The following is a 17,224-nucleotide window of genomic DNA, read 5'->3' as shown; positions in this document are numbered from 1 at the left end:
AGGGACCGGAACAAAAAATATCATTGGATGAACGGTTGCTATCTACGGTCTTATTGGACATCTGAATGGAGGCGGGTCTTTATTCAAAATGTGCAACGTCGTTGGTTAAGGAAGCAAAAACCCAACCCACCCTGCATAGTGATTGGCCAGCGATTCGGCGGGAGGACACATTTGTGATTTGAAATTTCAAATACTGATAGTGTGGTTTCTTAGTTCCTACTCGGTGTTTTGTTAGTCGCCTGTGTGTTAGTGCAGTTTAACTTTACATATTTTTTACAGCTAGTGTGTGAATCTTCTGTAATTGAGTAGGCCCTTGACGACAGTATTGTTTAGGATAAAGTTTGATTCGCTCCGTCGCTTGTTGGAGGCAAAACTGAGAATGGCTGGAACAGAAGGACCTCTTAAGGTAAATTATATTAACGGTATACAACATGATTTTCACCGGAGAGCAATGCATAAGTTCTCATTTATATAAAGAATTAGAAGGAATACATTAGATGATCTATGTTTAAAACTGCAGAATATTGTAAATGTGCTTCATCCCCTAACCTTTTACCCAAATAGTTAAAATGTTTAAACACAAAAGTGTACGTTAGCGTTTTATTTTCCATTTATTTGCGTTGTTTCTTTGTATTTGTTTGCATGGTTCCGTGCTAGGGACTGGTTCAAAAAGATTCTTCCACCCTAAACCCTAGCGTCACTAACAATACAGATCCTACCTTCTACGGTTATATCATTCGGGAATTAACCAACCTTTTTTCACCTAAAAAGGTGTCGACCAAAAGCTGTATTTGCCAAGTTATTGGGTTCCTCGTTTTTTACCGGTGTCCCTCTCAAATAAAGATTAACGGAATCTTTGGTTGGTACTCTGGGGTGTGTTAGCGTTGAGGCTGAAAACGATATATGAATGGCAAAACTTTTAGGGGTAGTTTGTGTTATTGTAATAGTTTACGTCTTTTGTCTTTGAATAAATGATCCAAACTTAATTCCAAAATGCTTTCTGGCATACTACTGCCCCTCACTGTAATAACACTTATCACACATTGTATTGTTTCGATTCTAAGATTTTCATGTAATAATTATTAATATCCAGAACAGATCAAAATAAGATTTAATCTGGAAGCATTTAGCATTAAATATTCATACATTTCATACATATTGCAACAACAGGCAATTACCATGATAATACAACAGATAGAAGTATAGTACAGTAAACGCAGATATGACTTTTTTTTTTTTTTGCAACGAGAAATATGACAATTTGAAAGTAGTATAGCCTTAGCAAAGTCAATGAGTCAGGAAAATAAAGAATCAATATATAATAAAGAGAGGGCACATGAAAAAAATGAATGCAGAATATTGAATAAAGCACATGTTTTAGAAGTTTTAACTGCTTTCCTTTTATGAGACTCAAATGATAACTAGTACAGTTCCAATTCTCTTTAACGAAATACAATTTGCTTTACGTATAGTATATTTACATTTGCCTATATATATATATATATATATAAAAAAAGTTCCAATAAATAATACGAAAAAAAAATTAATAATATAAAATAATAAAATTATAATATAAAAAAAAAAAAAATAAATATATATATATATATATATATATATATATATATATATATATATATATATATATATATATATATATATATATATATATATATATATATATATAAACTTTTAATTAAGGAAGTGTTTTTATTTAATGTAAATCCCAAAAACAACATGTCTATAGCTCATGTCTATAGCTTAAAGAAAAATCACCGTAAATATTTTGGACAATTAAAGTATTCACATCGGAGCAGAATGTTTTAACAAAGGGACAACCCCAAGATAAGTGAGCAACAGAAGTCTTACAGGAAGAGCAAGAGATGTCAATTTTCTGTAAAAAAATTGTTTAACTGAATAAAATCTGTGAATCTTTTTTTTTTTTTTTTTTTCTCAATTTTATTTGTTAAAAAAATTCTGGGAGACTGACCAGGCATATGACCATTTAATTTTGTCAAAAAGGTTGTTCCAGTAAGAAAAAGAAGAGGGGTTTGAAATGACAAGCTCTAAAAAATGAAGATCTGGTTTTAAGAGACTTTTTTTTTTTTTTTGAGATATTTTTAAGCATTGAAAGTGTAAATCATTTTTTTTTTTTTTCATTATTACCGCATTAGAATCTCATGATGTGATCTTTTATATTTATTTGATGAAATCGTTATGATTATCATGATTATTTAATAATGTCCTTTTTTATTATATTATTCATCTTGCCTTGTGTGAAATTGGTGTAACGTTGTTGTTAATTCTATTAGAGTTTATTTGAGAATAAGGCTCTCAGTAAACCCAAGAAAGATGAGAAGCGTCTGTCTGTGGAGCGGATCTATCAGAAGAAGACCCAGCTGGAGCATATCCTGCTCCGACCTGACACCTACATAGGCTCAGTGGAACCTGTGACTCAGGTATGGAAGAGCCACGCTTCATAATGATTAAGTTATTGCCAGTTCTTTGGCTCTTCATTCAATCAAATCTATTTGAATAAAAACAAAATATAGTCTTCTAATTGAGTTTTGAGTTATTTTTCTAATGGAAACGACATCTTTTTAATGACTTTTTTTATTTTTTAGCAAATGTGGGTGTTTGATGAGGATATAGGGATGAATTGCAGAGACATCACATTTGTGCCAGGCCTCTACAAGATTTTTGATGAGATTCTGGGTGAGTTTATGGTGAATGTCAAGCAAGCTGATGTTAATCTTTTTTTAATGGATTAGTCTAACTGTCTCTAAAACAAATAGTTAACACTTAAAAATCGCACTTAATTTGAGAAATCTGGCTTAGATTGTGTTTGGCAAGTGTAGTCTTTGAAAAGATGTACCTTCATTTAAAAAGGGAACATGTTTTTTTGTAAATGCTTTGTGTACATTCACAGCACTTTGTTTCTTTTTTAGTGGATGTAATGTTGAAACAAAATGCACGCAAAACATTGTGTGCAGGGTTTTGCAATGACAGCATTTGTTGAATGAATTTTTTTCTATCTGTATTGCTTGTGTGCCATTTGTTTTCTTGAAGATAGGAAAGATAGGAATCCTTTTGTTGTACATGTTGTACATAAACCTGACAGATTTGTGTCACTTTATTTACAATTCCAGTGTTACTTCTAGGATTTTTTTCAGCTGTGGCGGCAGACTCTGTTGGGCCTTTTACACAATCTACCTACTACTACTGTGTGCCGATTTCCTCTGTTCATGCACAACTTTTTGCGCGCCCTCAAATATATGCTGCTCAAGTGCAGATTTTCTTGTGCGCTCTAAAATAAACGTTGCTGAAGTGCGATTTAGTGCGTTTATGTAACAAGTATGTCTCCAACATTTATTAGATTTGCTAGGAATATTTCTGAATGTCTCCAATAGACCTACCGAGTGGCAATAATGCGTCCTGAAGTAAAGTGAAACGGCTATAAACTCCAGCAAGATAAAGTCATTGTATGCAGAGCCATAGTCCTTTATCTATAAATAAAATATAATTATGGAAACTTCGTCATAACTGAAAGCTGTCGTGTTTGCTGGCCTCACGCATCATGCAGTTGTCAGTCAGTCAGTCGCATGTCACCATGGGTTAAACAAATAAGGCACAGCACTACTACGATTACAGAAAAGTTTGCACTGTTATAATTCACTTACCTTTTAATATATTTTAGTGTGTTTTTTTTTTTTTATATATAACCCGCTATTTTAATAAAAAAACGGCTGAATGTTTTGAATGAGAAGCTGTAATGTAGCTGTGGCGGTATGAATTTTGGTGTGGCGCCCCGCAATGGAAGAATGAATGTAGCGGAAACCATAAATTCTACACAATGTGTTTGGGGATGGACCGGTTTAAGATTCTGATGGTATGATAACCTTCGATTAAAAATATCACGGTTTCACTGTATTGTGATCACTGCTCTAAAATATATTCTTTTTAAATGTCTGGGTAAAAAGCTAAAACATTTTTTTCCCCTTTAAAACCAATACATTTTATTTCTTGAAAGATTAAAATTATTGTGGGGCAGTAAACATGTCAGCTAAATAATCAAAATGAATTCTTGACTTCTATCTTCATTCGTTCAAAAACACTGATTTCTTCGCTATTTAAAATGGCAACTTTGGATATTTTTCCTGCTGGAGAAGTAAATAAAAAATCTTTCACATACCTTAGGAACGGCATTACAGAAAATTTTGGTGGTTTTAAAACCTTGACTTTTCCAAACCGTTGTATATCTTAAATGGTTATCGTCCCATACATAAATGTGTTGTACAATGTGGTTCTGTCAATCTTGATTATGAATGTGCCAGTGGTTTAATTCAAGTCTCTGACAAATCAGTTTTTTAATTTAAATAATTTAGGTTTTTAGCTTTCATTTACATATCAAGCACACATAAAATAAGCACATTAAATATTGTAAAAGTTGAAGAATGACCCATTGTTGCTTGAATGTATTATTTATTGTCCTGTTCATAGTGAATGCTGCTGATAACAAACAGAGGGATAAGACTATGAACTGCATCAAGGTCAACATTGACCCGTAAGTACTGCTCATTCTCTCACTGGTCAGCGGTGTAGGTTTAGAGTATGCGTAAGTGGTGCTCATTTGTGTGTCCGCAGAGAGAATAACACAATCAGTGTGTGGAACAATGGGAAGGGTATTCCTGTGGTTGAACACAAAGTGGAAAAAGTGTACGTTCCTGCTTTGATCTTTGGCCAACTCCTGACCTCCAGTAACTATGATGATGATGAGAAGAAGGTCACAGGTAAGGTTGTGCTGAAAGTAAATTGATTCATAACGGACCACTTCATATGGGGGGTGTCTTGAAGTTGATATGTGATTGTGTGTTGTCATCAGGTGGGCGAAATGGATATGGTGCCAAGCTGTGTAACATTTTCAGCCTAAAGTTTACTGTCGAGACTGCTTGCAGAGAGTCAAAACGCTGTTTCAAACAGGTGAGTGTTAAGTACTGTGTATTAGGGCAGCAGCTATCGATCAATTTACCACTACAATCGATGGATTAGCTTTTTCCATTTTCTTTGAATATCTTGTGACTGAAATGCAACGCAGAAGTAAAAAGTGCATAAAAACCAATCACAGATGCACAAAAAAAACTTTATTGCGTTCAACTCAATTTGCAGCCACTGCACTATATTCTGAATTTAAACAGTGGAATTTTTTTCAACAGAAATTCATTAACAATATAATAACAGGATAAAAACAGGCTGCATCTTTCTTAAAATAAACGAACAAATTAAATAAACGTTACAGGTCAGGGTTCATACAGTTATGGAAAACCTGGAAAGGTCATGGCATTTTCCTGGCCTGGAAAATTTTTGGAAAAAACAAAAACCCACAAAGTTTTGGAAAAGTCATGGAAATTAGTTTAACGAATATCTGTATACTTGAATTAGGGTTGGTCAATATTGGAAAAATCTGACATTACCATATTTTGTATTTTTGTCATTATATATTGCGATGTGAATACAATTTCACCAGATGATTTAACAGGTTTATTTGGATTGATTGAGGAGATTTTGCAGGGAAGTGAATCTCGAATAATATAGAACAAATAAATTACGACGAGCATTGTTAAAATATAGTAAAGATAAAAGTGAATTATAGTTTTTGCGATATTTACTAATCAGGTAAAGATATTGAAAAATCAACACCGCATAGTCTTCATTGTATATTATTTCATCTTTATTAAAGTTACAAAAAAATTCTTGTGGCTGGATGTTTTAAAATTTGAAATATTGAAATGTTCACAGTCACAGGCCTTAAAGGGACAGTTGACTTAAAGATTAAAATGTACTCACTATTTACTCCCACTTAACTTGTTTCAATATCTTAGGAGTTATTAAATTATATTATTTTTGTGTTCATTTAAAAAAAAAAAAAAAAAGAACTCAACTGTTTGAAACAAGTGAAGGGTGTAATGAAAATGGTAAGTAATTTTTGTGTGAACTTTACAAATGCATGCAAATGATGGACTTTTTTTACTCCGTTATGATTGAACTCTATAATAAACTATTATCCCAAAATTGCATATCCTGTGATGTGATTTGCAGATGCACACATTGCGATATCGATGCTGAAACTATATATTGTGCAGCCCTAACTTTAATATAGGTTTGTTGTCTTTACTTTTCTGTCCTTGGCCAAAAACTTGCTCTCACGTTGTTAGTGTTGTTTAAGCATTATCAAAAGAATTTTACATGGACATAAAAACAAATTTAAGCAAAATAGATTGCGTGTTGTATTACATGTTGTAATAAATTTGAACGTCATTATTTTTTATATTTATCTTGTGTATGTAGACATTACATGAAACATGTCATGAAAATGTACTTGAAAGTTCTGGAAAAATCTTGGAATTTTAGTAGTAAGTGTAAAAACGTTGACAGGCAGTAAGTGATGCGTTAGTTATCTTTTTAGATAAAGCATTGATTACTACAAACTTATTTTTTGTAATCGATATAAGTTTCAGCCCTAGTACTAATAGTTTGCTTTAACCAATACAATTAATTAATTAATTAATTAATTAATTAAGGTTTGGAAATAGCAATTTTTTGTGTGTGTGTGTTTGGCTAGATACAATTTTGGATACAAAGTAAGCTTCATTTTCCAAGCATTTATGTTGTTGCTGACATGCTCCATTTCCTGCCGAATTCCTGGCACGTTTCTGTGAATTTGGCACAACCAGCTCATTGTTTTCCATACATATTCTTCACTGCTTGATAAAAGTAGCTACGTACAAAGCGTCAAGTCATACCAGATTTGTAAAACACACACATTGAGATCATTATTTTGCGTGTTTGTGCAAACTCCATTTTCCTTTCACCCAATGAATCAATGCAAACTTGGCTACAGATTTTTTTCGGGTTGTTTTGGATGGCAATATGGCCCCTCAAACACTTTGTGTAGCTCTGTTCTGACAGTTTAGAATTTAGTGAAAAATCCATTTACGTAGAGATAAGTGATTGTAATACTTGAGCTGTATGAAAGTCTGGTGTGGGTTGTTTTTTTTTTTTTTTTTTGCTAGTGGCAGCCATTTACAACAATGTATTAATCTCTTCTCCGTAGACATGGTTTGACAACATGGGTCGAGCTGGTGAATCTAAGATTAAACCTTTCGATGGCGACGACTACACCTGCATCACATTCCAGCCAGACCTAGCCAAGTTCAAGATGCAAGCTTTAGATAACGACACTGTTGCGCTACTGACTCGGCGAGCATATGACATTGCTGGATCCTCTAAAGGTGTCCGTGTCTTTCTCAATGGAAAAAGGCTGCCAGTAAGTTATATTTATTTAATTTACCCTTAAACCCATGTTCATTGTATTTCTGTATTTTTTTTAAATACATGTTTAAATTCCTTTTATCTTTCAGATTAATAATTTCCGCACCTATGTGGACTTGTATGTGAAGGAAAAGGTGGATGAAACTGGTTCTCCCCTGACAGTAGTTCACGAGATGGTGAATGAGCGCTGGGAAGTGTGTCTTACCCTTAGTGAAAAGGGGTTCCAGCAAGTCAGCTTTGTTAACAGCATCGCCACAACTAAGGTAATGTCTTCAGCTCAATAACAAGCCTTTACAAAACTGTTCAAAAATTGTGTTTTTGAATAAAACCTTCAATCGGATAGATGTGTCTTATTCTAAACCAGATCTATTGATTATTTAATGTCTGTGTGAAGTTTCCTACAAAATATTAAAAAGTGTGTGTAATGTTTTATTTTAGTGCTCTTATTTGCTAGCAGTGGTCAGAAGGGAGGGATTTTAGGGTATTTTGCCTAAGATGTCAATCTTCCGACAAGAAATGCCACTGTAAAGTGAAAGCAAAATTGTAGATTCTGTATCAGATGATGTAAATCGTATAAAGTTATTGTTTTTGATTTAGTGACTTTAATTTAGGATTTTAGGAATATTCGTTAAGGGACATGCATACAGTAAATGTTCCTTCTGACAAACCAAGTCAATGTTTAATTCAGTTCAAAGGCAGCCCTTCATAAATCATTCAGTTTTATTTGGTGATTTAAAATGGTGTGTGTTTTAGGGTGGCAGACACACAGACTATGTTGCAGATCAGATTGTGTCCAAACTGATTGAAGTAGTGAAAAAGAAGAACAAAGCTGGAGTAGCCGTCAAACCTTTCCAGGTACATCCAGACGTTCTGCAAACTGCATCCAAAATAGTATGGCATTCAAAATTAAAGGTCATGTGCTGGTTTAACTTGGTGTGCAGGTCAAGAACCATATGTGGTTGTTTGTGAACTGTCTGATTGAGAACCCCAGCTTTGACTCTCAGACCAAGGAGAATATGACCTTGCAGCAGAAGAATTTTGGTTCCACCTGCTCTCTGAGTGACAAGTTTGTTAAGCAGGTAAGAACTGATTTCACAATCATTCATTGATGTAAGAAGTCATGGGATAATGGGTGAGAATTTACAGTTAAAATAAATTTTAATGGTTAGTCCATGTTAATTATTTATTACTTGAGTTTATTAATGCAATATTACCATCAAACAAAGAGAATGGGATATACATGCAAAACAATCTTTATAAAATTAGCCTTAATGTTAGAAAAAGATTTCAATAAATTTTCTAACCAGTGGCATCAGATCTGCTGTAGAATCGGTCACTCCAGGATGACATGTTTTTACTACTTGGACAAGTTCCTCCCACATGCTCTATTTGTAAAACCATTTTAACTATCAAGCATGTTTTATTTGATTGTGCAGGCTTTAATTCGGTGAGGAAGGTATTTTATTCAGTTCATTCAGATGAAGAATACATTTTTAGCAACTATTTTTATAGTTTTAGCAAAAATTATGTAAAACCTTAATATAATCTATAACTCCAGTATACTTTTTCTTGCCATGAAAATGGCCATGGAAGGTGGAATTGTGTTTAAGCAAAACAAATATTTCCATCAAACTGTTAATAGCATGTTAATTATTTTTCTGTGTTTAACAACCCAAAACCCTAATACTGTTTTTTTTTTTTTTTTTTACTTAATGCATCCAGGCTATGTTGTAATGCATTAATAATTGACCCTTCACTAAGCCCCGCCCTCTTTAGTTACTGTTATTAAGCCTGTCAAGCTTTCGTGCCTTTCACGTCTATTACAATATGTATGCGCCAGTGTCAGACATTGCCAGGGATATAATTAGTCATTTTTGGCGAACAGGTGAGATCCGAGAAAACCAGACAAAAAAAGGACTGTAGCATGCATTACGGGTGAATATTCATGACATATAATATGCAACCGATTAGAAAATAATTTAATCAAAATTGAAGCTAGGTTAGCCTAGCTGCCTCCTACGCTTACCATTCAACAGCTTAGTTCATGCACAGCAGTAGAGGAGATATTTACAAATCAGAATCAGTTTTATTGCCAAATATGCTTCACACACACACACAAGGAATTTGTTTTGGCTACAGAAGTTTCCAGTGTACATAAAGTGACACGTGACAACACAAAATAAATATGAAAAAAAAGATGATAAACATTAAACAGATTCATTTAGTCAAAAAATCTGGATGTTGAATTGTGTACAGATTTGTTATAAATATATGTATATATAAGTTATAAGGTGTACAAGTGCGTATAAGAAAGTATTGGACATGTTTATTGCACAGTAGGGGAATATTTAACTGTTCATAGGGTAGATAGCCTGAGAAAAGAAACTTTTCCTGTGTCTGGCTGTTTTTGTGCTTGGTACTCTGAAGCGCTGACCAGACGGTAACAGTTCGAACAGGAAGTGTGCTGGGTGTGAGGCGTCCAGAGTGATTTTGCAAGCCCTTTTACTCACTCTGGAAGAGTACAGTTCTTGAAGTGTATGAAGGGTAGTGCCAGTGATTCATTCAGCAGTTCGGACTATTCGCTGTAGTCTACGGAGGTCGGTTTTAGCAGCTGAGCTGAACCAGATGGTGATTGAAGTGCAGAGGATGGATTGGATGACAGCTGAGTAGAACTGTACGAGCAGCTCCTGTGGCAGGTTTAACTTCCACAGCTGACGAAGGAAGGTACAGTCTCTGCTGGGCTTTCTTCACAATATAGTCTATGTGAATGTCCCACTTAAGATCCTGAGAGATGGTGGTGCCCAGGAACCTGAATGACTGGGGGGAGTGCAGGGGGGTTTCTCCTAAAGTCCACTATCATCTCCACTGTTTTGAGTGTGTTCAGCTCCAGGTTGTTGTATCTGCACCATAAAGCCAGCTGCTCCACCTCCTGTCTGTATGCAGACTCACTACCGTTTCGGATGAGGCCGATAACAGTAGTGTCATCTGCGAACTTAATGAGATGGTGGAGGGGTCTTTTGCGGTGCAGTCGTTGGTGTACAGGGAGAAGAGCAGTGGAGAAAGAACACATCCCTGAGAGGCACCAGTGCTGATGGTACGGCTGTCAGATGTGATTTTGCCCGTTCTGACTAGCTGCTGTCTATCTGTCAGAAAGCTGGTGATCCATTGACAGACAGAGCTAGGAACAGAGAGCTGAGTCAGTTTGTACTCGAGCAGTGATGGTGTTAAAGGCAGAACTGAAATCCACAAACAGAATCCTTGCGTAGTTTCCTAGTTTGTCCAGATGTTGTAGGGTATAATGCGGTCAGATGTTGACTGCATCATCCACAGACCGGTTTGGTCTATAGGCGAACTGCAGGGGTTCAGTGATGTCCTTCAGATATGCTAGCACCAGTCTTTCGAATGACTTCATGGCCACATATGTTAAGGCAACAGTTCTGTAGTCATTGAGTTCTGTGATCTTTGGCTTCGGGATTGGGATGATAGTGGAGCGCTTAAAGCAGGATGGAACTTTGCGCTGTTCCAGTGATCTGTGAGAAAATAGGAGCCAGCTGGTCAGCGCAGGTTCTCAGACAGGCTGATGAAACACCGTCTGGGCGGGTGTGAGGTGTCTGGTCAGAGGTGTCAAATCTACAGTAGAACATATTCAGCTCATTTGCAAGATGTTTATTGCTGTCGATGCTGGGGGACGGTGTTTTGTAGTTAATAAAATCTTTCAAGCCTCTCCACACTGATGCAGGGTCGTTGGCAGAAAACTGGTTTTGCAGCTTTTTGGTATAGTTCTTCTTAGCCACACCAGTCCTCTTTGTCAGTGTGTTCCTGGCCTGATTGCACAAGATTCTGTCCCCCCTCCTGTAAGCAACCTCTTTGGCCTGACGAAGCAGTCTGAGTTTTGGTGTGAACCATGGTTTATCATTGTTAAATGGTAAGTAGGTCCTGGTAGGGATGCATAACTCCACATAGAAACTGATGTATGATGTTACAGTCTCTGTGTCCGCTCGTCCAGGTCTGTGGCTGCAGCTTCAAAAACACTCTAGTCAGTGGATTTAAAACAGGCTTGTAGGACCTGCTCTGTGACGTTGGTCCATCTCCTAACAGTCCTTAATACTGGTTTAGTAGTTTTAAGTTTTTGCCTATAAGTTGGTATAAGATGAACCAAGCAGGGATCGGAGAGTCCTAGAGCTGTCCTGGCGACGGAGCGATATGCATGCATTATTGTGGTGTAGCAATGGTCCAAAATGTTATTGTCTGTGGTGGGGCATGTAATTAAACCCTGATTTTCCTTTTTTAGGCAAAAAACCGGATAGATTAATTGTTGTGCAATGAAATATAGTGTTACTTACTGACGAGGAAACATGCATGGACAGTGCTTCTACATAATTCATTCATAGAAAGACCAGCCAGAAAGGGGAAATTGACCCATAACAAATCATTGACCCATAACAATGTACAATACCTATTACTGTCAGTATGTTTTTGTGCTCTTTATCCAGTTTCTATTCTAATTTGCAGTTAAGTGGGAAAAAAAGTTATTGAAATGCAAATCAAAGTATAAATAGCAGAAGTGAACAAATAGATTTTCCCTACAAGCAAATATTAATCAGACACCACATATAAAAGCAGACACTAACCCGCTATAACGTTGTCACCGATGACTGACTGAATCTCTAAAAGATGGACTAAAATATCAGTGAATTGTAGCTCTGACATGGACATGAGGGTTATAAATGACTGAAAAACAGCTGTGGGTGAAGTAAATTGAACGCAAGTCACGAGTGCGATCACATATCGATTTTGTTCTGTTGATATGTAATTTCAAATATTCGTAGCTTGAAACGAAGGGAAAAATAATTGCTTTCACTATGACTATTGCGAGGGCTTAAATGGAGCAGTGCTTTATAATATTGAGCGGAAAAAAAGACAGCTGGGAAACACAACCTGCTTTATTTTTGCAGGAAGCACAGTTTAGATGTTTTTACGTTTTTGAGTTATTGCTGTCTATCACTGAATGTGTCAGGAATATCGAAAACAAATCCAATTTAACCCCGCTCTTTTAGCACCCTTTACACAGCTTGATTCATGCTGGCATTTCTCTTTCATGTTTTCGAAAGGGAAAAAAATTCCACCACCCTGTCCAAACTTTTAGGATACAGGGTATCAGATTTGCACAATCCAAATAGTCAACGCTTTGGCTTGTTTCCTTCTCTTGAAAGCTTGATGGGCCTCCTGCACGTAGCAACGGTTGCTAAGCCCCGATTGGTGTGTGGTAGTTTTCGGGTGTGGCTTAGCGAAGGATCAAATAATTGCAATTTAATTACTCAACTTTGCATTACTAAATTAGCATTTGCTAATAGGTGGTTAAAGATGTTTAAAGAGCCCCTATTATACAATAAAAAGTCATATTTTAGTTTTAAGGGTCTCCAACATGCAAGAATGCAAGGTAAAAAAACACTTTCGATGTCTTATAATATGCATTTATTTTTACCAGATTATCCCAGCGACTCCCATATGAATCGTTCAGCGATTAATTTGTTCCCGAACCCCTCCTTGGCACGAAGCTGATCGGACCAATGACCGCCTGTTGCGATTGGTCTTTCAGCACGAGACAGAGTAAAATGCCCACCACAGCTTATCAACAAGTCTCCCGTATTTCAGACCCATCTCCAGTAGGGCTGGGTATCGAGTTCGATACTTTTTAAGCACCGACCGAACCGTCTCGATACTACAGAGTATCGAAAAAATCATTTTCGTTCGGTACCAAATTTCAATACCCAAGGGTATAAACTTGTCAATGTCAGTGAGCACCACTTGGAGAAAACCTGCATCCTTAACGTGCCCGGATCAAATGCTGGTGATTTGGCTGTGCTGCGGCGAGACTGTCTTGAAAATCAGCAGTTTACGGCGGTTACGCCCACTCGCGCAGATCTTGTCAAATCGTCAAACAGACATACAAAATCAGTTAACTTTTAGCACTTCTTGCTTGTGTACCGTTAAAGTTTAAGGCCCTGTTTACACTGCAGATAAATGTGACCCAATTCAGATTTTTTGTTCATATGTGACCGATTGAATCTGTATGATGACCGTGTAAACAGAAAAAAAAAAACGCATGCATTCAGATATTCAGCGATCGGTTTCATATGGAAGCCCGTTCCCGCCACTGAATAATAATTAAAAAAATTATTAATTGAAAAAAAAAAAAATAATAATAAAAAAAAAAAATTAAGTCAGAATTCTGAGTTATAAAGTCGCAATTCTGAGATATAAAGTCACAATTCTGAGTTATAAAGTCACAATTCTGAGTTATAAAGTCAGAATTCTGAGTTATAAAGTCGCAATTCTGAGTTATTAAGTCAGAATTCTGAGTTTTAAAGGAGTTTCCTGTTATGGCGATTGGCCATAAATGAAGTGTTAAAGACTCTTTCTTTAGGTTCTCTGCTTCTGATGTGGTATGGATTCGCAGCCCAGTTTACCAATAAAGGCCAGGAATACACAGTATTTGGTTGACACTTTTACTGAACTGAAATATAAACTAATATAACCCTTTTAGATTTAGCCCTTTATAATGTCTATGTACGATATGTCTGCAGCTCCCAAGTATACACCATACGAGGGCACTCTTGCAATATGAAACAAATAACAGCTGCGATTAAATCATATAATTGTTACACATATAATAGATAAATAGTAATGAAATCCTAATTTTAGACATTTGGAGGAATCACACAACCTATAGTTAGTTTCAGGCGCTCTGTTTAATGCTTTATAATTGCTATTTAGACCAAATGGTAATAATTAAAAAAAGAACAAATCCATACGAATAAATAGACAGCCTAGTTCAACTATACATTTCCTTTTTGAAAGCGTGATAAACATTAAAAAGTCAGATATAGGCTTTATGTTGTGATTATGAGCTAATGTGCATGCATCTTTAAAACTCCATTTATGGCCAGTCGGCATAACAGGAAACTTATTTGTAACTCGGAATTCTGACTTAATAACTCGCAATTCTGACTTAATAACTCGCAATTCTGACTTTATAACTCGCAATTCTGACTTTATAACTCAGAATTCTGACTTTATAACTCAGAATTCTGACTTTATAACTCAGAATTCTGACTTTATAACTCGGAATTCTGACTTTATAACTCGGAATTCTGACTTTATAACTCGCAATTCTGACTTTATAACTCGCAATTCTGACTTAATCTATTTTTAAAGTTTTTTTTAAGTGTTTTTTTTTTTTTTTTTTTCAATTATTTTTTTTATTCAGTGGCGGGAACGGGCTTCCATAGTTTCAGGTCTCCTTCATATGTGGAAATAAATCAGATATAAATCGGATATGTGACAATGCGACTGTCATGTAAACAGTTTTATTAAGGCGTTCTGTTCTGATCATCATTAAACTTGTGACAATGTGGTGCTTCTCTGCGGTTAAATGTTGAAGAAAGAGCGTGTTTGGAGATTCCGACGCGGTAAACAACAACAGAGAAAACATGAAGGAAAGTCGCCACAATTTGCTCCCACCAGACCTGAGATCTCTCTCGTAATCACACATTCCTCTGAATGATTGAGGACAGCATATAAACCATAAGCGCGAGCTGCGATGACGGCCCTTTCCCACCTCCTCCGCCTCAAAATAATTTTAAAGTTGGGTGAACTTCGTGTTGTAACTTTAGCTTTTTGTCGCTAATAATACACTCACTGCGGGCTACACATAGAACAACTTTATTCTCTCCAACAACACCAGTGCGCACACAGGCAAATGCTACATCTACTACACACACACATCAGGGCCATACCATTACGTAAACTGCGTGGGGGTAAATCTGGACTGAACCATTCACTTCTTATATTATGCTTCACAGAGCTATAAACAAGACCGTTTCTTCCATCGTGGCTAGTGTGGCACAGGTGCTAGAACCTGTTTATGCATGCATCGTAAATTGTATGGCAAGTGTAAAGACATGGATTGGATATATCACAATTAAAAGAACGTGTAAACGGACAGACAAATAAAAATCTGATATAGGCAGTATCAGATGTATACGGAATTGGGCATCAAGACCTGACAGTGTAAACGGGGCTTAAGTTTGTGTGGGGTAAATTTATTAATCCTTTTTTGACCTAACGTACGCTGTGTAACGTTATGTACTGTTTCGATGGCTTTAAATACCTGACTAAGTTGATACTAAAATACTAGTTGATACTAAAATAACAGTAAATGAAGTTTACCTCACATTAAACTTATCTAATATAAATGTCCTTATCCTTGGCTGCATTAACAGTTTAGCTTTCATGTTTTCTTCACATTAATGTTATAGTCTCTGCTCCTGCTGACCCTGGAATTAAGAGACCATCATGTGATAATCCATTTACACTGGCAAAAAAGTAAAAATGAACAAAGAAAGGAAAGATGAATGCCACAGGGCCGTTACAAATTTTATTGTTAAAGGTTTGCTGCCTTTTTCTACTTTGGAGAAAGGTTAGATTTACTGGATATGCATTTTTCAATGCCTAGATAGGAACCAAAAACATAGTCAACATAAGTCCATGCAATATAAGTGGTTCAATCATAATTATATGAAGCTGCAAGAATACTTCTGTGCACAAAGTAAACAAAAATAACTTTATTCAATGATTTATCCATGGGAGGATCAGAAAGCTCTTGGATTAAATCCAAAATATCTTCATTTGTAGATAATTAATGAAAGAATTTCAATTTGTGGGTGAACTAAACCTTTAAGCAGCAGTAAGCCTCACAAATACCTAAAACTGATTGACTTAAAACTGCTTGAACTTTATTAACTTTGCACTAATATATTGTTAACTACACTTTGTTCATTTTGTGCTTTTATTGCTTTGTTTATTGGTCTTCGAGATAAGCCTGCTGTGAAAAGTGTCACGAACATCCTGAAAAAATAATCTTGCTAAAATATATTTCTTTAAATAAAAGTATCGAAAAAAGTATCGTTCGGAACCGGTATCGAATTCAGGGTATCGGTATCAAAAATTTTGGAACGATACCCAGCCCTAATCTCCAGCCACCCACCCACCCTTTTTGTTATTTACCCTGGAAAACTCCCGTAATTTCAACCACCCCCACCTCCGGTCCCCAGCATTTTGGTACGGTCTGTGAAGCCCCTGGGTCGCCAACATTGGTATAGGATCCAATCACAGCAGCCGCCCGAAACACTCTTCATAGTTAACTTACTAACACCACAGTACCCGGTTCTCACACACATTCAGTATTCATCCATACAGCGTCAAAAGTTGAACTATTCTGAACCTTGACACGCTGCACGTGTCTAGGAACAGCTGACGGTGGCCATAGCAATGACAAACGGCAGTAGATTATGAGCTCATAAAAGCATTTAAATCTGTAAACAAAGCAGCACGTGGCATTAGACACCATATGAGAATATGAATTAACCAGATACAGTACACGCAGTTACAAGTAACAAAACACAATTAAATGCATAATTATACAAGCTAGAGATAACAAGGAGGCAACCATTTACTTACACTTGTGAAATGGCGGAAGAAACTGATCCATGAAATGTGTACTGTTAAAGTTCCTGTCGAGCTCTGTCAAAATCTCATACATCAATAGTCTTTTCTGATCCTTCCTTTTACAAATGTCCGACGAATCGCCCGTTGTAAGCGTTTAGATTGCAGAAGCATGCGTTAGAAAAAAGACTGAAACAGCACAGGCTGGGCTATTATGCTGAGGAATTTTTGCAAAAATAAACCTCAACCACTGACTCTTCACAGTTTTATCTTTGCATAGAGAAAATAACACTAATTTTCCCCTCACACTTCCAATAATATCAAGCTGAGCACAGTGTCTTCATGACTTGATTCAACTGGGATCTGTTGGTCGTCCTCTTTTTCTTTGCTA

The 17,224-nt window shown here is 36.2% G+C and overlaps 1 protein-coding gene across 1 annotated transcript in view; it reads left to right on the top strand.

The window, feature by feature from the left end:
* Positions 1-201: 201 nt before the first annotated feature.
* top2a (DNA topoisomerase II alpha) overlaps positions 202-17,224 on the top strand; it is a 50,702-nt gene continuing 33,679 nt past the window's right edge. Inside the window, exons 1-10 of the mRNA XM_056469180.1 lie at positions 202-406; positions 2,310-2,456; positions 2,622-2,712; positions 4,498-4,561; positions 4,642-4,787; positions 4,880-4,977; positions 7,109-7,321; positions 7,416-7,589; positions 8,080-8,181; positions 8,268-8,405. Coding sequence (XP_056325155.1) covers positions 380-406; positions 2,310-2,456; positions 2,622-2,712; positions 4,498-4,561; positions 4,642-4,787; positions 4,880-4,977; positions 7,109-7,321; positions 7,416-7,589; positions 8,080-8,181; positions 8,268-8,405 — 1,200 coding nt within the window. The 5' untranslated portion in view covers positions 202-379. The remainder of the gene's footprint in view (positions 407-2,309; positions 2,457-2,621; positions 2,713-4,497; positions 4,562-4,641; positions 4,788-4,879; positions 4,978-7,108; positions 7,322-7,415; positions 7,590-8,079; positions 8,182-8,267; positions 8,406-17,224) is intronic.

The sequence above is a fragment of the Danio aesculapii genome, chromosome 12 (assembly GCF_903798145.1).
Source record: "Danio aesculapii chromosome 12, fDanAes4.1, whole genome shotgun sequence".
Taxonomy (NCBI): Eukaryota; Metazoa; Chordata; class Actinopteri; order Cypriniformes; family Danionidae; genus Danio; species Danio aesculapii.
This window is presented reverse-complemented; position numbering and strand designations above follow the sequence as displayed.